The sequence below is a fragment of the Conger conger genome, chromosome 14 (genome assembly GCF_963514075.1).
Source record: "Conger conger chromosome 14, fConCon1.1, whole genome shotgun sequence".
In the NCBI taxonomy this organism is placed as follows: Eukaryota; Metazoa; Chordata; class Actinopteri; order Anguilliformes; family Congridae; genus Conger; species Conger conger.
Genome location: NC_083773.1, coordinates 8,867,733 through 8,890,927, shown reverse-complemented (window position 1 = coordinate 8,890,927; position 23,195 = coordinate 8,867,733). Strand labels below are relative to the sequence as shown.

At 49.6% G+C, this 23,195-nt stretch overlaps 1 protein-coding gene across 1 annotated transcript in view; it reads right to left on the bottom strand.

The window, feature by feature from the left end:
- LOC133110131 (laminin subunit beta-2-like) overlaps positions 1 to 22,511 on the bottom strand; it is a 28,080-nt gene extending 5,569 nt beyond the window's left edge. Inside the window, exons 1-26 of the mRNA XM_061220011.1 lie at positions 22,481 to 22,511; positions 22,113 to 22,288; positions 21,519 to 21,654; positions 20,840 to 20,913; positions 20,423 to 20,611; positions 19,854 to 19,917; positions 19,332 to 19,540; positions 18,067 to 18,187; positions 17,160 to 17,348; positions 16,030 to 16,209; positions 15,520 to 15,629; positions 15,079 to 15,158; positions 13,466 to 13,622; positions 12,866 to 13,006; positions 11,486 to 11,662; positions 10,807 to 10,919; positions 8,988 to 9,108; positions 8,445 to 8,643; positions 7,202 to 7,345; positions 5,241 to 5,472; positions 4,433 to 4,596; positions 3,867 to 4,091; positions 3,078 to 3,292; positions 2,692 to 2,788; positions 1,589 to 1,982; positions 884 to 903 (exon numbers count right to left, since the gene is read on the bottom strand). Coding sequence (XP_061075995.1) covers positions 884 to 903; positions 1,589 to 1,982; positions 2,692 to 2,788; positions 3,078 to 3,292; positions 3,867 to 4,091; positions 4,433 to 4,596; positions 5,241 to 5,472; positions 7,202 to 7,345; positions 8,445 to 8,643; positions 8,988 to 9,108; positions 10,807 to 10,919; positions 11,486 to 11,662; positions 12,866 to 13,006; positions 13,466 to 13,622; positions 15,079 to 15,158; positions 15,520 to 15,629; positions 16,030 to 16,209; positions 17,160 to 17,348; positions 18,067 to 18,187; positions 19,332 to 19,540; positions 19,854 to 19,917; positions 20,423 to 20,611; positions 20,840 to 20,913; positions 21,519 to 21,654; positions 22,113 to 22,288; positions 22,481 to 22,511 — 3,958 coding nt within the window. The remainder of the gene's footprint in view (positions 1 to 883; positions 904 to 1,588; positions 1,983 to 2,691; positions 2,789 to 3,077; positions 3,293 to 3,866; positions 4,092 to 4,432; positions 4,597 to 5,240; positions 5,473 to 7,201; positions 7,346 to 8,444; positions 8,644 to 8,987; positions 9,109 to 10,806; positions 10,920 to 11,485; positions 11,663 to 12,865; positions 13,007 to 13,465; positions 13,623 to 15,078; positions 15,159 to 15,519; positions 15,630 to 16,029; positions 16,210 to 17,159; positions 17,349 to 18,066; positions 18,188 to 19,331; positions 19,541 to 19,853; positions 19,918 to 20,422; positions 20,612 to 20,839; positions 20,914 to 21,518; positions 21,655 to 22,112; positions 22,289 to 22,480) is intronic.
- Between the last annotated feature and the right edge of the window lie 684 nt (positions 22,512 to 23,195).

The following is a 23,195-nucleotide window of genomic DNA, read 5'->3' as shown; positions in this document are numbered from 1 at the left end:
ATTTGGTGTCTTGCTCAGGGACACTTCGACAGACCCAAGGGGGATTCATGTGCACTCAGCACAGAGCAGGTGTGTGTGAGAGAACTTACCTGTGCACACAGTACAGAGCAGGTGTGTGAGAGAGGACTTACCTGTGCACTGAGTACAGAGCAGGTGTGTGTGAGAGGACTTACCTGTCCACTGAGTACAGAGCAGGTGTGTGTGAGAGGAGTTACCTGTGCACTCAGCACAGAGCAGGTGTGTGTGTGAGAGGAGTTACCTGTGCACTCAGTACAGAGCAGGTGTGTGTGAGATTTTACCTGTGCACACAGTACAGAGCAGGTGTGTGTGAGAGGACTAACCTGTGCACTGAGTACAGAGCAGGTGTGTGTGAGAGGACTTACCTGTGCACTGAGTACAGAGTAGGTGTGTGTGAGAGGACTAACCTGTGCACTGAGTACAGAGCAGGTGTGTGTGAGATTTTACCTGTGCACACAGTACAGAGCAGGTGTGTGTGAGATTTTACCTGTGCACACAGTACAGAGCAGGTGTGTGTGAGAGGACTAACCTGTGCACTGAGTACAGAGCAGGTGTGTGTGAGAGTACTAACCTGCGCACTGAGTACAGAGCAGGTGTATGTGTGAGATTTTACCAGTGCACTGAGTACAGAGCAGGTGTGTGTGAGAGGACTAACCTGTGCACTGAGTACAGAGCAGGTGTGTGTGAGAGGACTAACCTGCAGACTCAGGGCTGAGCTGGTGCAGGTGCAGGTGCAGGTGTAGTTGTGCGAGCGTTGTGTTGATGCCCCGGAGCTCTGTCTCTGCCTCCTCCAGGTCCTGCAGCAGAAACTCCTCTCTCTCCGCAGAGCGCATCATCATCCCCCCGGCGCCCGCCACCCGCCTGCCAACGAACGAGGCCTCCATCCTAAAGCACCACAGCAAGAACAGAGCTTTACACACCAGACACTCACATACAAACCACACCCACACACACAGACACACAGAGTATTCACTGTCCCATTAACATATACAGTACACTATACAGTATATACACACGCACATACACTACACACACTGTTACAACCCTGGCTCAGGGAATATAACATAAGGGAAACAGACACAGTTAAAGTGTTTGAAAATAACTACATTTATTGCAACAATGTCATTTATTGCCATTTATTGCCATTTATTGCCAAATGACTAAATGTAAAATGCAACACAGGAACTATGAACTGATCAAAACAAAATGGTGGAGGTTGAAGGCCCTGCTGCTGCAGAGCTGGCTGCCAAGACAAAGAGAGAGAGAGTGGAGGAAGGGAGGAGTTTATAAACTCCAGCCTATGGCAGGTGTGGCGGGTTAGTAATCAGTGCAGGGTACACCTCCTGGCTCCACCTGCAGGACGAGACTGGAACCACACACATACCCCCATACATAACACACACACTATCCCATTAACATATATAGTACACTATACAGTATATACACACACGCACATACTCTACACACACTGTCCCATTAACACACAGACTGTAATGTGCAGACATCCACACTGCTCCAACAGCACACACACTGCACATGGTGTACGCAGTGACAGAAGAATGTGACCCACCCCAGGTCATCAGCAGCGCGGCTGAGCAGATGGTACAGCGGCCCGTGGGGTTTGAGCGTGCGGGGGCCACGCGCCAGGTCCCGGAGCAGAGCCAGCCTCCTCTGCAGGCCGCTGAAGACTGTGTGCGCGACGTGGGCGTGGCTCCCGGCGGCCGTGTTGTTCCGCGCTCCCCCGACAGAGCGCTGGGCGCGGTCCAGGCCCCGGCGCAGCTGCTCCGCGCTGCTCTCCCATTGGTGGAAGCAGGGGCCGCAGCGCACGCACGGAGGGAACCTCCCCGCGAACCCGCGGACGCACCTGTCGCAGCTCCGCCCGGATACGCCCTCCCGGCACACGCACGCCCCCGTCAGCCCGTCACACTGCAGAGTCTCTGACCCCAACGGGTCACAGCGGCACTCTGGAGGAACACAGCCATTCTGTCACACCTGTACCTGTCACACACACACACACACACTGCACCCCGTCATGTTCTACCTGCCACCGCTCCACTGCAGAGTCTCTGACCCCAACGGGTCACAGCGGCACGCTAGAGGAACACAGCCATTCTGTCACACCTGTACCTGTCACACACACACACACACACTGCACCCCGTCATGTTCTACCTGCCACCGCTCCACTGCAGAGTCTCTGACCCCAACGGGTCACAGCGGCACTCTGGAGGAACACAGCCATTCTGTCACACCTGTACCTGTCACACACACACACACACTGCACCCGTCATGTTCTACAGAGGAATACAGTTAACTCTAAAAATGCTGCACTCATGTTAATGGCTGGCATTTATATAACGCCTTTATCCAAAGCACTTTACAATTGATGCTTCTCATTCACCCATTCATACACACACACAGACAGACTCACACACCAACGGGGATTGTCTGTCATGCAAGGCACCAACCAGCTCTTCAGGAGCATTTGGGGGACTTGCTCAGGGACACTTCGTCACACCCAGGGCGGGAATTGAACCGGCAACCCTCTGACTGCCAGACGACTGCTCTTACCGCCTGAGCTAATGTCGTTGCATTCAAGCAAAAGCCTCCAAACTCACTGGATAATATTATATACAAATACATAAATATACAGTATATGGAGAACACAGCGTTACCTCTGCATTCAGTCTGAGGGTCTCCCCAGTGATTTCTCTCGCACTCTGAGCACGTTCTCCCTCCGAACCCCGGCCGGCACTGACACCTGCCGCTGGACTGCAGAGGAGGAGAACCACACAGCGAAAGTGTCACACCGGGACGTTCAAACAGGAGGAGCGACACCAGCGTGCACCAACAAGACATACGGAGCACACTGTATGTTCAGCTCAGACACTCAGACACTCAATTGGGAATGAGCAAAATCGGTGCCAAAAAAAAAGGAAAAATCGACTATTTTCACCTATAATAAGCTACTGACGGTACATTCCTGACCATTGCAAACACACTATTAAAGCATGAACAGAACTCCATTCCTGCCTAGTCCCTGGTCACCCAGGCGACCCACCATGTCGCAGTGGGGTGCAGCAGAGTTTTCTGGGTGGCAGTTGCAGGGCTCACAGCCTCGCTCTGCCCCAAAGTTCCAGTGCTGAGGGGCGCACTGGTCACAGGTCGGCCCCACCACGCTGTCCCGGCACGCACACGCCCCTGTCTGCTCCTGGCAGTGACACTGACCCCCATGACAGTGGGAGGGCAGGGTGCCCTCCAGCACACAGGCACAGCCTGTACATGGGACAGGAAACGCATCATCGCACACAACACAGGACAGGAAACGCATCATCACGCACAGCATGGGACAGGAAACACATCATCACACACAGGATGGGACAGGAAACACATCATCACACACAGGATGGGACAGGAAACACATCATCACACAAAGGATGGGACAGGAAACGCATCATCGCACACAGCACGGGACAGGAAGTACATCATCGCACACAGCACGGGACAGGAAACGTATCATCACACACAGCAGGATAATACACATATTGGGATCTTTAACTCTTTAGATGCTGGCAAAAATGTAACATGTTCTATGGCAGAATTATTAATGAAACCTTTTATTAACCAGATGTACAATCATGAATATTGAATATTTGTGAAATCACAAAATATCAGTGGTGTTTTTTTTATGCTGATAATCAGCTGAACTTTCAGATTTGTCTAAAGTGTGTTACATTTAAGAAAATAATTATTTGACACATTAAATAGTTTACACCCAGACATGTGCAAGCAGAGACACCTGAGGTGTCGCTCCAAACGTTTCCCGAGTTTGAGAATGAGGCTAACTCACGCCGGCAGTCCTGGCGCAGGGCGTTGCCGTAGTAACCGAGCCGGCAGGCGGAGCAGAGGGGGCCGTCCGTGTTGTGCAGGCACCTCAGGCACCGTCCCGTCTGAGGGTCACACGCCTCGGGGTCGCGGAGGTCGATGTTGCCGCTGCACTGGCAGGGGAGGCACTGCCCCCCCTGTGTCCCCAGGTCCCCAAAATGCCCCGGGGCACAGCGGTCACAGCGAGGGCCTGGGCGGGACGGGACGGAGGGTTACCACATTACATTTTAATTTTTTTTAATTTGGCGGACGCTTTTAATCCGAAGCGACTTTCAAGTGCATAGGTTCTTAACCCTGGACAAGGTGCAAACTATTGGCTCCTCCTGCTACTACTGCTGTGGCCTGCCAGCCAATTGCAGACAATAGCCTACCTCAATAGCTTAGCTCACCTGAGAGAAATAAACACACAACCCCCGGTTTCACTGCAGTCTAAATGAACACGCGTTGCAGTTGCACTAACATGCTTGTCTGAATGTGCATGAGCATCATTAGGAGCCAGGTTGACACAGGTATTGTACGTGGTTCTCTCACCTGTGTAGCCCTGTCTGCAGTGGCATATGATCTGGCCGGACGTGGGGTCGGGGGAGCAGGAGTCTGCATTGGAGCGAGAGCTTCCTGGTCCTCCTGGGCAGAGACAGGGGCGGCAGTGGTCCCCGGATCCCAGCACGGGGTTTCCATAGAAACCATTCACGCACCTGGTGTGGAAGGGCACACAGGCTAGTATCTCTTCAGAGCACAGTAAGAACCTGCAGTGTGTGATTCAGAGGGTAAATATCTTGACTATATTTAAAGGTACAATAGGTAAGATGTTTCTGTTAAAACATTGTAACAATGCCAGTGTAAATTCCAATCCCTTCATTGAAAAAGGCTCACTGACATGTCGATTCATTCTCTGCCTGTGTTACGCTGACGCTGTGTAACACAGCGTCAGCACATTCGCAGAGAAGGGGGAGGGATAAACAGTGTTGTGGTTTGTGGGTATTTGTTGCTGCAATTCCTCTCTTGCCTGCTAGAAGTCCGAAATTACCGATTGTACCTTTAACAACAATAAATCCCAGATTTTTAGCATTGGACAGTGCAGGCCTTTACAGGACAGAACTCATGATGGGGAGATCCACCCTTGGATGAATATTTTCTGATCCTGCAAAGAGGTCCTGAAGAAGACCTTTACAGAAGCATTCAGCATGGAGAGAAGGTCTCACCGGAAAAACATCAACTACAGCAAAGCTCTGGCCCCTCCCACTGCCCCAGGCCCCACCCACAGGCCCCGCCGGCCATACGTCCCACCCAGACCCCGCAGTCTGAAGCTGCGCCCACAACCCCGACCCCGAGCATGTACCTGTCACACAGGTGGCCCGTGGTGTGGTCCCGGCAGTCCGCACAGCCGCCCGTGTGCGGGTGGCAGAGCAGGGCGTGGCCGTTACACTGGCAGGGCCTGCAGGCAGGGAAGCCCCACAGACCCGGCAGGCAGGAGGCACACCGTCGCTCCGACACCCCCCGACGGCACTCACACCGGCCCGATGCGGGGTCACATTGAGGGCCTGTAGACCCCTGGGGGTCGCAGTCACAGGCTGGTCCAGAGAGAAACACGGTTAAGTATGCAGACGGACTACGTCACACGGTTAAGTATGCAGACGGACTACGTCACACGGTTAGGTATGCAGATAGACTATGTCACACGGTTAAGTATGCAGACGGACTACGTCACACGGTTAAGTATGCAGACGGACTACGTCACACGGTTAGGTATGCAGATAGACTATGTCACACGGTTAAGTATGCAGACGGACTACGTCACACGGTTAAGTATGCAGACGGACTACGTCACACGGTTAAGTATGCAGACGGACTATGTCACATGGTTAAGTATGCAGACTGTCACACAGTTAGGTATGCAGATAGACTATGTCACACAGTTAAGTATGCAGACGGACTACGTCACACGGTTAGGTATGCAGATAGACTATGTCACACAGTTAAGTATGCAGACGGACTACGTCACACGGTTAAGTATGCAGACGGACTATGTCATATGGTTAAGTATGCAGACGGACTATGTCACACGGTAAAGTATGCAGACGGACTATGTCACACAGTTAAGTATGCAGACGGACTATGTCACATGGTTAAGTATGCAGACTGTCACACAGTTAAGTATGCAGACGGACTATGTCACACGGTTAAGTATGCAGACTGTCACACAGTTAAGTATGCAGATGGACTACGTCACACGGTTAAGTATGCAGACGGACTACGTCACACGGTTAAGTATGCAGACGGACTATGTCACACGGTTAGGTATGCAGACGGACTATGTCATACGGTAAGGAATGCAGACGGACTACGTCACACGGTTAGGTATGCAGATAGACTATGTCACACAGTTAAGTATGCAGACGGACTACGTCACACGGTTAAGTATGCAGACGGACTACGTCATATGGTTAAGTATGCAGACGGACTATGTCACACGGTAAAGTATGCAGACGGACTATGTCACACAGTTAAGTATGCAGACGGACTATGTCACATGGTTAAGTATGCAGACTGTCACACAGTTAAGTATGCAGACGGACTATGTCACATGGTTAAGTATGCAGACTGTCACACAGTTAAGTATGCAGACGGACTATGTCACATGGTTAAGTATGCAGACTGTCACACAGTTAAGTATGCAGATGGACTACGTCACACGGTTAAGTATGCAGACAGACTGTGTCACACAGTTAAGTATGCAGACGGACTATGACACACATTTAAGTATGCAGATGGACTATGTCACACGGTTAAGTATGCAGACGGACTATGACACACGGTTAAATATGCAGACGGACTATGTCACACGGTTAAGTATGCAGACGGACTATGTCACACGGTTAAGTATGCAGATGGACTATGTCACACGGTTAAGTATGCAGACGGACTATGTCACACGGTTAAGTATGCAGACGGACTGTGTCACACGGTTAAGTATGCAGACGGACTATGACACACGGTTAAGTATGCAGACGGACTGTGTCACACGGTTAAGTATGCAGACGGACTGCGTCACACGGTTAAGTATGCAGACGGACTATGTCACACGGTTAAGTGTGCAGACGGACTGTGTCACACGGTTAAGTATGCAGACAGACTGTGTCACACGGTTAAGTATGCAGACGGACTGTGTCACACTGGTACCCTGGTCAAATGTAGATTGCAGTGTCAGTGGTAAATGGTTGGCGTTTATAGAGCTTTATCCAAGGCATTGTAGAAGGCGGCTCAGCGTTGTGTGGAGATTCGGGGGACTGCGGTCCTCACCTGTGCAGCCCTGCGGTCCGAATCCAAACGTTCCCGGCTCACAGCGGTCGCAGCGCCTGCCGGCCACGCCCGGCTTGCACCGGCACTGCCCGCCCAGCCCGGCACACTCCGCCGACACTGAGCCCTCCGGGTCACACAGACACGCTGTCGGGAAGGGAAATCATCATCACACCGTCAGCCCAATACGCCCGTGTGTCCTCTCAAACACACTGCCAAACAGACACACTGTCAGCCCAATACGCCTGTGTGTCCTCTCAAACACACTGCCAAACAGACACACTGTCAGCCCAATACTCCTGTGTGTCCTCTCAAACACACTGCCAAACAGACACACTGTCAGCCCAATACGCCTGTGTGTCCTCTCAAACACACTGCCAAACAGACACACCGTCAGCCCAATACGCCTGTGTGTCCTCTCAAACACACTGCCTAACAGTATAGTGCCAATGAAATATACAGAAATCACAGTGGTAGCAGGGGCACAACCAAGAGGCACAACCAGGACCTATAAAACACCAAGGTGAAGAGCCTTGGCCGGGGTGGGGTTAGGGTCGGGGGTTTGGACGGGTGACCTTTTTACCCTTTTCATTTAACAATTTATTGGAGGACGCATTTTAGAGCGTAAATTCTGTACATATGCCTCTAAATTAGGCTTAAATTTGAGAAAATACTAAAGCCCAGTCATTCCTGTCATAAATTAATTGAACCTGATGTCCTCACTAAAAAATGTAATTAAATATAGGCTTAATAACGGACAATAGAGAGGACATAAGCTTGGTGTCCTCAATGGCAGTTACAGCCCTGACTGCACAGATCATTTTCAGACCCTTAAGGCAAGAAAACGCAACTGTCAAAATGCCCCCTGAACATACAAACTCCTGATGGGAGCCATACATCCATCAGTATAGACACAGGATATTACATTACATTACATTACATTAATAGCATTTGGCAGACGCTCTTATCCAGAGCGATGTACAGTTGATTAGACTAAGCAGGAGACAATCCTCCCCTGGAGCAATGCAGGGTTAAGGGCCTTGTTCAAGGGCCCAACGGCTGCACGGATTTTATTGTGGCTACACCGGGGATCGAACCACCGACCTTGCGGGTCCCAGTCATGTACCTTAGCCACTACGCTACAGGCTGCATATCCAGCAGAAAAGGGGAGTGATGTTCTCAGCGGCTCGTTTAAAGCAGAGATCTCCCGGTGGTGCTGATTGGTGCAGGCGGTCACGTGACTCACATAGGGCGCCGTCGTGCATCATGGCCGAGATGCTGTGGGCGAGGCCGGCGCAGGCGGGGGCTGGAGTGGGAGGGGCCGTGGGCGGGGCTGCGAAGGAGTCCACGCACGTGTGAAGCAGCATGTCGTCACGGCGACGCTGCTCCGCCCCGCCGTCTCCAAGGAAACCCGGAAGCTCCGTGTACTTAGGGATCAGGACCAGCTGTGATTGGACCAAAGGGATGAGTTGTCATGGTGCTTATTATTATTAATAACTTTTTACACATGATGTACATACCGCTGGGTATCTATATACATTAAGTACTTTGCAATGCTGTATTTGGGATTCAAACCTGCAATATGCAGGTTACAGTTGCCTTCTAATATCCACATGCACTGCTCGATATCGATGTTCAGTTTCAACGGCCCTGATTGTCCTCATCTCATCTCCCACCACAGACCCCATCCCTCCTCTGACTGAAGCTGAGGCAGGCCTATCAACACGGCCGGGTTAATCCAAACTGCGAGGAAGAGAGTAAACGGTAATGAAGTGGACGGATGACCTACCGAGTCTGAGAGCAGGGAGTCTGGGAGGTCCCTCCAGGGGGCGCTGTGGCGCTGGAACCGCACAGCCACCGTGTACCTGTTGTGGGGCTCGAAGCAGAACGAGCGCTCCGCTCGCACATACCTGGGAGAGCGGCCGGGGTTTACATTACATTACATTACATCACATTACATCACATTACATCACATTACACTACATTACATTACATTACATTACACTACACTACATTACATTACACTACATTACATTACATTACATCACATCACATTACATTACATTACATTACATTACACTACACTACACTACATTACATTACACTACACTACATCACATTAATGGCATTTGGCAGATGCTCTTATCCAGAGCGACGTACAGTTGATTAGACTAAGCAGGAGACAATCCTCCCCTGGAGCAATGCAGGGCTAAGGGCCTTGCTCAAGGGCCCAACGGCTGTTCATTCTTGTATCTTATTGTGGCTACACCGGGGATCGAACCACCGACCTTGTGGGTCCCAGGCATGTACCTTAACCACTACGCTATGCTCAAAGGCAACACGACAGAACAAGATCAATATGATTATCTTCCGTGAAAAAGCCATATATCAAAATCCGGTACTTGTCTACAAATCTCGGTTTATTTATCCAACTGTGTTTGTATGTTGCACCTGAATACAGCGTAGAGCACAGTACATGAGCTGAGTGTCAGTGTATAGTTATGACCGGTGCAGAACTGCAGAGCTGTAGACCTGTGCATTACATTACAGTCACATTACTGTTCTTTAGTTGAGGCTTTTATCCAAAGCAATTTAGATACAGGTGATTAGACTAAGCAGGGACCAACCCCCCCCCCCCGGAACAATGTGGGCTTAAGGGGCCTGGCTTGAACCACCAACCTTCCGGATCCCAGACAAGCAAATTAGCCATTAGGCTTTGGGCAGAGTAACACATTGACTACCTGTGACCCCATTCACCCTCTACTGCACAGGGCTGTCAGGAGAGGAGCTGGGATCCCCACCAGTCACCCGCAGGCCCTGCTGCTGTGAGTAACTGAAAGCTGCTCCAGACTTTGGGGTCACTGTCTGTAATTATCCTGAGCCATCCCATGGAGGAATGCCCCTGGGGGGCCTTCATTACGGACAGCACACAGGTGTCTGCCGCAAATGCCTGAGCAGGCATGTAGAAGCGCATTTTGAAGACATCGTCAGGCGCACACAAAAAACATCCGTCTAACACATCAGTTTCAATTTCTGCACATCGTAGAATCTGTAGAATCGCTTAACACACTGTAGGTGGTTGTGTGGCTGTGTTTGGGTGAAACAGGACCGTGTGCGGCTGTTTTTGAGTTAAACAGGACCGTGTGAGGCTGTGTTTGAGTGAAACAGGTCCGTGTGAGGCTGTGTTTGAGTGAAACAGGACCGTGTGAGGCTGTGTTTGAGTGAAACAGGACCGTGTGAGGCTGTGTTTGGGTGAAACAGGTCCGTGTGAGGCTGTGTTTGAGTGAAACAGGACCGTGTGAGGCTGTGTTTGGGTGAAACAGGTCCATGTGAGGCTGTGTTTGAGTGAAACAGGACCGTGTGAGGCTGTGTTTGGGTGAAACAGGTCCGTGTGAGGCTGTGTTTGGGTGAAACAGGACCGTGTGCGGCTGTGTTTGAGTGAAACAGGTCCGTGTGAGGCTGTGTTTGGGTGAAACAGGTCTGTGTGTGGCTGTGTTTGGGTGAAACAGGACAGTGTGCGGCTGTGTTTGAGAGAAACAGGACCACCGTGTGCAGCTGTGTTTGAGTGAAACAGGACCGTGTGCCGCTGTGTTTGGTGCGGAACGTACCGTGTTTGGTGTGGCAGTGTGATGGTGTACATCTGTTCAGAGGGCAGCATGTTCCCACAGCGCTGGCTGGAGGACAGCCGCTGAGCGGAGATGCTGACAACAGCCTCCCAGTCCTCTGCCCTCACCTAGGGCCCAGACCACACCACATGAGCATGGCACAGGCTGCAGAGACGCACATACTCCACAAACAAATTAAATGTGAATGTTTCAGCTTCAATAGTAGTTGTAAAAGAAATACAAGGTTGAGTACCAGTTAAGCCTATAGTAGTAGTAGTAATAGTATTAGCAGTAGTAGTATTAATAGAAGTAGTTGTAGTTGTAGAAGTAATAGTAGGTCTGGTAGCTCATTGAAAGCCAATGTAAAAGCAATATTCACCCATATAGGATGCATGCATTGCTTAGCACATAGCAGTTCTTCAAAGGAGTTAGACCTCTCTGATATGTAGAAGTATTTGAAAACAGAAGCATTTATTAAATACAAGGAATGGTAATCCAATAAGTTCATCCCCTTCATTATTGAAACAATGAACCAGTACAGTATCAGTACAGTACTCTTTCCAGACTGAAGTCACTGCAGGCCTGCTGGATGTATAGACTGAGCACCAGGCAAACTTAACCCAACAGGAAATGGACAGCCAATGGTGGGTGTGGTGAGCTTTAGTAAAAGGTGAAATTGTACCTCTGGTTTATTGTCGTGTGGCTCGTATCTCAGCATGAGATCATAGTCCATGGCGAAGGGGATGTTGTCGATATGGAAGACGAGCCCGGCACCATCCCTGACCCTGGCCAGGCCCGGTCCGGTCCAGGTAGCCGTGTGGCCAGGAAGCCTGCTTCTCTGGATATTCTCTACGTCCGGCTAGAGAACACACGCATGCACACATAAAGAGAAAGAGCTGTTGAGTGATACATTTTCCCCCTTCTTTACTAATATAGGGAATATATGAAATCCAAAATGCAGGGACAAATGCAGGACATATTAAACTGATCATTGACAGTCCACTAGTATAGACACAAATATACTTCATGACTATAGTGTGATGCATCATTGTCCTATTGGTGTAAGGAGGCTTGCAACCAACTGAGGACAGGCTACATGAAAACAAATTATAAACGGTCACCAAATGCCATTAATGTAATGTAATGTAACAAGTAAAGTATTGGTGAGTGGCAAAGAAGTATTAGCATGATTTGCCAAGTTCTGGTTCAGTCCAATTCTTCTAGCAAGTTTGTCCCGTCACAATCACACATTCTCCTGTGTTTGTGTGAAGCATAGCTGACGTGTAAATCTTTCTGTTTAGCAGTGGGTCTGATGGGCAGGCTAAACACATACATCCTCACTGCAGAGGTCGAAGGTCGAAGGTCAAAGTGCTATTGGCCAGGAGTGTGAGGTCACATTCCACAGCGCCAGTAAACTGATCTCAGCTGGCTCCATGCCAGAGCCCATCATTAACAATTATACGAGTTATTTGAAATACTTTGATCCTTTAAATGCCAGTAAAAGTTCTACAGATTACTGTGTGAATTGTATTGTGTGAAATGGACTGGCATAAACATGTATGATGATGTTTTGTCCTATATTCATACAATTTGTTAAGTTTGTTCCTTATAAAAAAGTGTGACCTAAATAAACTATATTCATTCATTCATTACAGAAAAAATATTTTTCTCCAGTATTCATAGCAAATCAACAAATTGGAGGGAGATATATCTCACTGACTACGGGTATTATGTAAGCATCTGACACAGAGACAGTTTTGTTTCCCTCCAGTGTGCAAATACACACATGCCAATTTAATTGAATTTCTCATTACCGGCCATTTGTGTTAGTACTAGTAAAGAAAGAAAGAGGGGGAGAGGGAGGGAGACAGCTCTCGAGCCCGTCCTGATGGTAACAGTGTCTCTCTGACCTGCACAGTGCTCATCTTCAGTTGGAGGGTGAAAGAGATCTTTTTGGAACAACGCCACACAGATTCTGCACAGATTCACATCGCCTCATGACATCACCAGGATAAAGTTCCAAAATGACATTCGACGTGTTATTTCTGAACACTCTTGTTACCGTCTGCTGCAGGGGACATCGTCGGCGTCTTGGTGCTGCCCTCTGCTGGTGAGATGTGGTAAGGCGGCGGTGGCGCAGGCGGAGGAGCTGATTGGTGAGACGATCCTCACAGCCGGTCAGAGCCCTGGGTTTCGGCTTGCCCTGGGGCAGTCAGGGGCGAGGGATGGGATAGTTAGGGATGTCGCTTCCGCATTTACTCAGGATAACCGGGTTAAGATAATGGATGGATGGAATTTTGACATATAAATATTCTAAACAGCACAAATAAAAACTGAGTTGTCTGGCACTACATGGCGAGACAACCGAGATGCACTGAATATAAAGCAGCAGAAATCATTTTTTGTCTTAAACCCATTCTTGCATGATGTTTGTTTTAGGTTTTCTACTAGGAAGTCCTCAGTGTAAAGGTTATAATGAATACAAATAATACTACACTTTGTACTGGTAGGAGGCAAACTATCCTATACATAAAACAACTGTACTTCCTATGGGTGACTGATATAGAGCTAACTATTTTATTTCTTTTATGACTCATCACTCTTTACACTGTCAAGAACGATTTGTCCGACTGACTGATGACCCCTGCTGATGACCCCTCACCAGAAGGGCGGGGCTGTCCGGGGCGTGGCCTTCAGCGTCCTCGGCTTCGTATTGGTAGAAGTCTAGTGGGGCGGTGAAGTACCCAGAATGCACCTCTGAGCACCGCCGCCCACGCAGGTGTGGACGACAGTCGCACTGTCCACTGTGCGGCGCACACCTAGCACAGACACACACAGGGAGAACAGTGACAGACAGAGACACAGACACAGACACAGAGACACAAACCGGGTCACACACAGACACGACAGACACACAGACACAGAGACACAAACCGGGTCACACACAGACACGACAGACACACAGACACAGAGACACAAACCGGGTCACACACAGACACGACAGACACACAGACACAGAGACACAAACCGGGTCACACACAGACACGCCAGACACACAGACACAAACCGGGTCACACACAGACACGACAGACACACAGACACAGAGACACATACCGGGTCACACACAGACACGACAGACACACAGACACAGAGACACAAACCGGGTCACACACAGACACGACAGACACGCAGACACAGAGACACAAACCGGGTCACACACAGACACGACAGACACACAGACACAGAGACACAAACCGGTTCACACACAGACACGACAGACACACAGACACAGAGACACAAACCCAGGCACAGACAGTCAGTCCTTGTTTTTGTAAAGTGCCATCTACAAATCACCACATAGTACATGCTTCACAATCAGTATGGGGACTATATGTTATAATATAATAATAATAATAGCCAAATGTACATGAAGTAGAACAGATAAATGGAAGCTAAAAAAGCAATATAATGCAAGTCAAAATACAGGAGTAAATAAAAGATGAAAAGCTAGTGACAAAAGGTACAACAGAAAACAGCCAACTTAAAAGCCCCTGATGGATTTGTTTTCAGTAGCGTCTCAAAATAGGGGGACAATTGTTGAATGAGAAGCTTAAAAAAGTTATTTTTGAGTTAATTTCAATGACAGGACAGTTTCTGCTTCCCACATAATGGGCTGGCTGCCACTGATACAATATCAACTTGGAATCGCTAGTCCACGCATTACAGTTCAAATGCTCAGAGACTATGATTGAAGGTGAGAGGAGTGGGAGGCGGCCCCAGACTTGGATAAACTTATGGTTCCCTCACTAAGAGCACCTGGCGGTTCACGCCTGTTTTCCGTTCTGGTTCCTCAGTGGTGGAATGACTTGCCTACCACTGTCAGGACAGCAGAATCCCCCCCCCCCCCCCCCCCCCCCTATTTCGACGCAGACTAAGAACACACCTTTTCAAACTGTACCTTAGTCCTACCTCCTGATTTCCCCCGCCCCCCTTTCCGATATCCCTATCCCTCTTGTCTAACCCCCCAAAAAAAGAAAAAAAGAAATTGCACTTATGATGACTATATGTTTAGAACAACACTTCATGTGTATTTTACTAGTTATGGATGTGATGCTTTAACTTGTGGAAGAACCTATGCACTTGTAAGTCACTTTGGATTAAAAGCGTCTGCCAAATGACAAAAATGTTAAAAAAATAAAATAAAATGTAAATGTAAACTAAATGTGCAGCTGGTGTTGCCTTAGCGATTGGGTGAGCTGCATGCATGGGTGTTACCTGTTACCATATGCTCCCCCAAAGTCACAGTCACACTCTCTACAGCCCAGGACGTCCACACTCAGCCCCCAGAACTCCGGCTGCAGGCGAGGGGGGCAACATCAGCCACCAAACACACCACCCTAATCTGTATTCCCAGCGCTACAAAATACTTCCATTTTATAACTTTAAACACCACTAGTTCTGCAAATAAGACAAGCTAATCAAGACAAGCTAATGAATGCGTCGAATACTGTAAAAAAAAAACTGTCTGTGACTGACCTGGCTACGTTTGCAAGGCATTTGCTTAATTCCTGTTTTCTCGATTTCCCTGTCTCCATTTCCTTTTCTTGCCTCTTTTTCTAAGCCTCTCCCAATGGGTGGAGCCAGGAATAGAAGAAAAAGCAAGAAAAATAAAAAATAAACAATTTAAATGAGGCCACGGAGTTTCTCTGTTCTTACCAAACACAGGTCACAGCGGCGGCCAGTGACACGTCTCTTACAGACACAGTCTCCACTGACTGGGTCACATGACCCTCCTGGCACACTCCCACGCTGGTCACACTGGCAGGCTATGGGAGCACACACACACACACACACACACACACACACACACGCACGCGCACACACACACACACACACGCACGCGCACACACACACACACACAAACACGGACACACACACACGCACACACACACATAGGTGTCAAAGCAGTTTCACAGCTAGCAAAGAAAGCCTTTGTAATGCTTACATCATTAACCCCTCTTCTCCGTTACATCCCCTGGGGCGGCCTGTAGCATAAGGCAAATGATTGGGACCCGCAAGGTCGGCAGTTTGATCGCCTTTGACCAGGGGAGGATTGTCTGCTGCTTAATCTAATCAACTGTACGTCGCTCTGGATAAGAGCGTCTGCCAAATGCCATGCAATGTAATGCAATGTATTCTGTGGGTCAGCCTGGATCACACACTCACGCTGGCAGCCCTGCGGGTCGGTGTGGCTGAGGCCGAAGAAGCCGGGCTTGCAGGAGTCACAGCGGTCTCCCCTGACGTTGGGCTTGCAGCGGCACTGGCCAGCGATCGTTCTCAGGGCCGGGTCGGTGCGGCGGTCACAAGACCCGCCCTCTAGTGAGCCCACGGGGTCACAGTCACACGCTGGGGGAACGGACAGCATTCTCAGGGAAGAACATCTTAACTGTGTTAAAGGTACACTAGGCCATTTCTAACTTCTAACGGTAAAAAGAAGAATTGCAGCAACAAACCACAACACTGTTTATCCCTCCCCCTTCTCTGTGAACGCTCAATTTTCAACCAATGAGCTTGAATTATTGTACAGCTATACAAAGCCCGTCAACTGCATATTTTGAAACCCGGATTTAAAGACTATAAATACAGGCAGAGGGTGAGTCAACATGTCAATGAGCATTTTCCAATGAGAGGAAGGGATTTAAAATGTCTTGTAACAAAGGAAGTATAGATCGTAAATGGTAAAAGTACACATACACATATTGCCAGGACTACAGGTTGGACTACAGAGGGGACTACAGTGGGGACTACAGAGGGGACTACAGAGGGCACTACAGAGGGCACCACAGAGGGGACTAGAGAGGGCACTACAGAGGGCACTACAGAGGGTACTACAGAGGGGACTACAGTGGGGACTACAGAGGGGACTACAGAGGGCACCACAGAGGGGACTACAGAGGGCACTACAGAGGGGACTACAGAGGGCACTACAGAGGGAACTACAGTGGGGACTACAGGGGCCTGTAGCATAGTGGATACGGGACATGACTGGGACAGGTGAGGTCGGTGGTTCAATCGCTGGCGCAGCCTCAATAAGATCCGCAAACTGCAAGTGGCTTTGGATAAAAGCGTTGGCTAAATAACATGTAATGCAGTGTACAGTTAAACATACCATTGGTGATTTAACACAACTGAGAATTATGATCTTCATCTTGAGCACAACGAGACCAATGATTCTGTAGTGCAGTGAACTCCGTGTTTTTGTGAGGAATATTAGCCATGCACCTGTAGTGATTTTAAACTATGCTAGGCTGTGTTCTGTCACGGACTGTGTGTTCCTGTGAGGCTGTTAAACTCACAGACGCATGCAGCCGGGTCGCGGATGTCCCTGGTCGGGTGGTGGTAGTAGAAGGGCCCGCACGTCTCGCAGTTGAGGCCCACGGTGTGGTGGAGACAGTCGTCACAGACCCCGCCGCTCACATTCCCCGTGGCCAGGAACACCGCCATGTCGAAGTGGCATTGATTGGAGTGGCCATTGCAGTTGCATTCTGGGAAACAGTGGAGTGATGCATAAAGGGATACTAAAGGGAGAAATATGAGGCAATTCTGTCGGTGTGTGAATGTGATAGGTGAGAGTAACCCTGCAAGTGTGTGTGTTACAGGCGAGTATAACCCTGCAGGTGTGTGTGTTACAGGTGAGTATAACCCTGCAGGTGTGTGTGTTACAGGTGAGTATAACCCTGCAGGTGTGTGTGTTACAGGTGAGTATAACCCTGCAGGTGTGTGTGTTACAGGTGAGTATAACCCTGCAGGTGTGTGTGTTACAGGTGAGTGTACCCCTGCAGGTGTGTGTGTTACAGGTGAGTATAACCCTGCAGGTGTGTGTGTTACAGGCGAGTATAACCCTGCAGGTGTGTGTGTTACAGGTGAGTATAACCCTGCAGGTGTGTGTGTTACAGGCGAGTATAACCCTGCAGGTGTGTGTGTTACAGGTGAGTATAACCCTGCAGGTGTGTGTGTGACAGGTGAGCATACCCCTGCAGGTGTGTGTGTTACAGGTAAGTGTAAGCCTGCAGGTGTGTGTGTTACAGGTGAGCGTACCCCTGCAGGTGTGTGTGTTACAGGTAAGTGTCAGCCTGCAGGTGTGTGTGTTACAGGTGAGCGTACCCCTGCAGGTGTGTGTGTTACAGGTAAGTGTAAGCCTGCAGGTGTGTGTGTTACAGGCGAGTATAACCCTGCAGGTGTGTGTGTTACAGGTGAGCGTACCCCTGCAGGTGTGTGTGTGGTGTCCTTCAGCAGGGCTCCAGGGCAGGTCATGGTAGAAGTCTCTGCAGCGCTCACAGTTCAGCCCCACTGTGTTGTGCTCACACAAGCAGCGTCCATAAATCTGCCAGGACCAATCAGGATAAAGCACAGCCCCCATGTGACCAATGAGAAACGTTATGTAGTATTACATACTACTGAAGTGAAAAGGTATGTTTGGTGGACATTTCCCCAGCGGACAGATTGACCAGAGCAGATCTGTGCTCAGAGGGGTGTCAGAACCCATAAAACACTATATTTTGGTACTTCTACGTATATGCGTACATGTTCTCTTTCAATAAAAAAAGACACACGGTGGCCATGACATTTGGCTTCAACAAAATCAGCACCTTCTTAAGAAGATTACCAAAATGATACAGTAAAAGAATTACTTCATTAAAGAACATGAGGTTCAGTAGAATCTACATAAACACACTAGAAACCGTGCATGTGTGCATGTTTATCTGTACCCACTATGCCTGGCTCTGTGCTGCAGCTGGCAGGTGTACGTGTGTGTGTGTGTCTGTGTGTGTGTGTGCCTGTGTGTATGTATGTGTGTGAGCGTGTTTATCTGTACCCACCATGCCAGGCTCTGTGCTGTAGCCGGCGGGTGTGGAAGCTGGTGGGTGTGTGTGTGTGTGTGTGTGTGTGTGTTTATCTGTACCCACCATGCCAGGCTCTGTGCTGTAGCTGGCGGGTGTGGAAGCTGGTGGGTGTGTGTGTGTGTGTGCGCGTGTGTGTGTGTGTTGATCTGTACCCACCATGCCAGGCTCTGTGCTGTAGCCCGCGGGTGTGTGTGCAGGGGTGTGTGTGTGTGTGTGTGTGTGTGTTTATCTGTACCCACCATGCCAGGCTCTGTGCTGTAGCTGGCGGGTGTGGAAGCTGGTGGGTGTGTGTGTGTGTGTGCGCGTGTGTGTGTGTGTTGATCTGTACCCACCATGCCAGGCTCTGTGCTGTAGCCCGCGGGTGTGTGTGCTTGTGTGTGTGTGTGTGCTTGTGTGTGTGCGTGTGTGTGTGCGTGTGTGTGTGTGTGTGCGTGCGTGCGTGCGTGCGTGTGTGCGCGTGTGTGTTGATCTGTACCCACCATGCCAGGCTCTGTGCTGTAGCCCGCGGGTGTGTGTGCTTGTGTGTGTGTGTGTGCTTGTGTGTGTGCGTGTGTGTGTGCGTGTGTGTGTGTGTGCGTGCGTGCGTGCGTGCGTGTGTGCGCGTGTGTGTTGATCTGTACCCACCATGCCAGGCTCTGTGCTGTAGCCCGCGGGCGTGTGTGCAGGGGCGCAGTGGGACGCGTGTCCGTAGCAGAGGCAGCTGCCGCGCACCAGCAGCTGGTACAGGGAGTAGTAGTACTTCTGCAGCACCTCAGGCCTCGGGTCCAGCAGGCTGTCCCCCAGCGTGTGCAGCCTGCTGAGGGTCACCCTCAGACCCGTCACCTTCAGCAGCTCTGGGGGGGGGGGGAGAGAGGGAGGGGACCGAAGGATGGAGGGAGGGAGACGGTAAGGAAAGAGAGAAGGAGCAGAAACTAAGCGTGGGGAAATCAGAGGCACAGACAGAGTCAAATTATTTTTATGACGCTGAGGAAAGACTTGTTCATCCTCTGATAGAGAATCTGCAAGATATAGTGAGTGGGACTATTATCTGTTCTGAAATAAAAAGTATTGAACAAAAAAATCAATTTTAGGAATTCAAATAATACAGTTTGTGAGTAATATGTTCACGCATCTGACATCATTGGCACTAAAATGCACATCTCTTACCTTGGATCTGAGGACTGTATGGGTCTTTGACACTGATAGCAGGATCAAGCACCTTAAATATGACCTAGAGAAGGAGAGAGAGAGAGAGAGAGAGAGGGCGGGTGGGCACAGGAGGAATGGGGGAGATTCAGTTTAAGGTAGGACGGCCTGTAGCGTAGTGGTTAAGGTAAATGACTGGGGTGTCTCGGTGGCGCAGCCTGTAGAGCACTGACTGCATGCTCATTGTGAGCCGCGACGTTGGCGGTTCGAATCCGACCGTCTGACATTTGTTGCATGTCTTCCCCTCTCTCTCGCTCCCATTGTTCCTGTCTCTCTATACTATACTGTCCAATAAAGCTGAAAAAGGCCTAAAAAATATCTTTAAAAAAAAAAATAATGGTAAATGACTGGGACACACAAGGTGTCCTTAACCCTGCATTGCTCCAGGGGAGGATTGTCTCCTGCTTAGTCTAATCAACTGTACGTCGCTCTGGATAAGAGCGTCTGCCAAATGCCAATAATGTAATGTAATGTAATGCAATGTACACTAAGCCGTGTGGAAGCATCAGGGAAGCATCCAGGGCCCTCACCTCTCCACGGGTGGACGGCTCGATGTCAGAGTAGCGTTCCTCACAGACGACGTCGTCGATGCGGCGCAGAGGGCGGGAGGGGACGGAGGGGAAGTCCCTGGTGCAGTTTTCCGCAAAATAGCGGTACGGCCTCCACGAACGGCCGAAGTCTGCCGAGCGCTCGATCAGCATGGCCGCCGGCCGAAAGGACTGAAGCAGCCAGAGTCAGTCCACAGCAAAACACAAACACAACCAGCCCCCAGCCCACACAACCAGCCCCCAGCCCACACAACCACCCCCCAGCCCACACAACCAGCCCCCAGCCCACATAACCAGCCCCCAGCCCACACAACCAGCCCCCAGCCCACACAACCAGCCCACAGCACACACAAACAAATACACAAACACAACCAAACACAACCACAACCACAGGAGCACCTTGAACTTCATGATGAGGTGAGTGAAGTGGAACTGTGCCTCCAGGTTCAGCTGGATACTGACCGTCTCCACACCTGCAAGGAGACCAGGGGATTACACACACCTTACTGCATGGACACCTGGAACCAGGTAGACTTCCAATACAGCCTTTACATGACACGCTGTCTACTGGACGCGTTGCCTGTATGCCATGCTGCTCATCTAAGCTCAGTCGATCAGAGACAAGCAGGGATGAGCACAGAGACACAGTAAGACACAGAGACACAGTGAGGCACAGTAAAACACAAATACACAGTAAGACACAGAGACACAGTGAGGCACAGAGACACAGTGAGGCGCACAGACACAGTAAGACACAGACACACAGTAAGACACAGAGACACAGTGAGGCACAGTAAAACACAAACACACAGTAAGACACAGAGACACAGTGAGGCACAGAGACACAGTAAGACACAGACACACAGTAAGACACAGAGACACATTAAGACACAGAGACACAGTTACACAGTAAGACACAGACACACAGTGAGGCACAGAGACACAGTGAGGCACAGAGACACAGTTACACAGTAAGACACAGAGACACAGTGAGGCACAGAGACACAGTTACACAGTAAGACACAGAGACACAGTGAGACACACAGACGCAGTAAGACACAAATACACGGAGACGCACCGTTTTCTGACTGCCACCAGGTGGCGTCCTCATTGTGGTGGGTGAGGCGGATGATGTTCTCTATGCGATGGCTGTGCCTGGACTCGTTCAGGTCAAATGGCCTCCGGGAGTCACACAGGAAGCACTTATCTGAGTCCTGCAGGAGGGAGCAGGAACCATGGGCAACGGCGATTACCCCGGAGGGCACAAGTGAAGAGTCCATTACCCCGCGCTGGATGTGCTAGTGTGTCTTTGTCCATGTGTGCATGTGCATGCCTGTCTGTGTTTGATTGCTTTAGTGCATGCCAGTGTGTCTGTGCTTACGCTTGTTTGTGTGTCTGTATTAACCCCTGTCCTAAGGGTAAAAAATGACCTGCCACTATGTTTAAAAGCAGAGAAAACCCCCTAAATGATCTTTTTCCAAATTTGATTCCAAGGTTTGTGATGAGTGACAGGTTTGTTTCTTCATGCAAAATAGATTTTAAAAATATAAATTCAATTACGCTGCTTTATGTTAGGGGTTTAGTGACGGCGGGTAATTTTTTACCCTTAGGATTAGGTTAATGCAGCTCTATGTTTGAGCGTGTCTGTATCTGAGCTGAAGATGTGTCCTACCTGCAGGTGGCTGACTATGCAGTACCTCTCTGGGCCCTGCAGGCCGCAGGTGGAGGTGGCCGTCAAGCTGGCGGCTCGGCCAATGAGGAGGTTCCCCGTCGAGGGGTAACAGCTGCCCCCGGCACAGCCCTGCCGGCTAGAAGGCAGGAGTTGCGCAGCTGTGCACAGAGCTGATGCTACAAGAGACGGGGCAGGGTCAGGGGTCAGGCCGCAGGGTCATAGGTCAACCGTGCCGGGGGTTTTCCTGCTATGTTTTCTCCCGTGCTCTCAGTTTTGAGAGCTAATGCAAAATGTTTCCCAAACAGATTCCATTCAGATTCCCATTTAGTTGTAATATACTGGTGAGAACGTTCCCGAAGCGCTCTTACCCAAGAAGAAGAGGATGAAGGATCCAGGCATTGTGATGGGTGACCACAGAGTGTGGAAGCTCACCGGGCAAGGAACCTGAGAGGTAAGAGGCAACAGCGTGAGTTTGACGCTGGTGCTGTGCTGACTCGTGCATTGCAGTGAAAAGCAGATTAACTCACACACGCTCACACACACACACACACACACACACACGATTATCTGATTATCTGATTTTCATTTGCTTACAGTATTTTGACAACTACTATACTTCTGTACTTTATCACTGTATTTTGCACTTTTGTATTTTTTTACTTCTGTATGCTCTGTATATGTTGTTTGTAAGCAGGGCACATCTATGAAAGAGACCTGGTCTCAGTATGTTCTTCCCTGTCGAAATAAAGGTTTCTATCTATCTATCTATCTATCTATCTACTGCGCTGTGTACAAGCGCACTCTTTATCCAGACAGACACAATGCCACAAGCACTCAGAAGCAGCGGTCTGCAGAAAAAAACCACTCCAGAGATATTTACTTTGGTACTTTGATATTTTTTGGACTTTCTTTTCCAAACGCCTGAGAAATTCAGACAAAACAATGAGATTTCCCCCTCAGGCTGAACTCAGGTCAGGTCAGGTCAGAAACAGAGTGAAAGGTATTTTCCTCTTTATGACTTTACATGAAAGAAAATCAATATGTACACTGGTCAAACATTATTGTGGTGCAAGGAGTCATAAA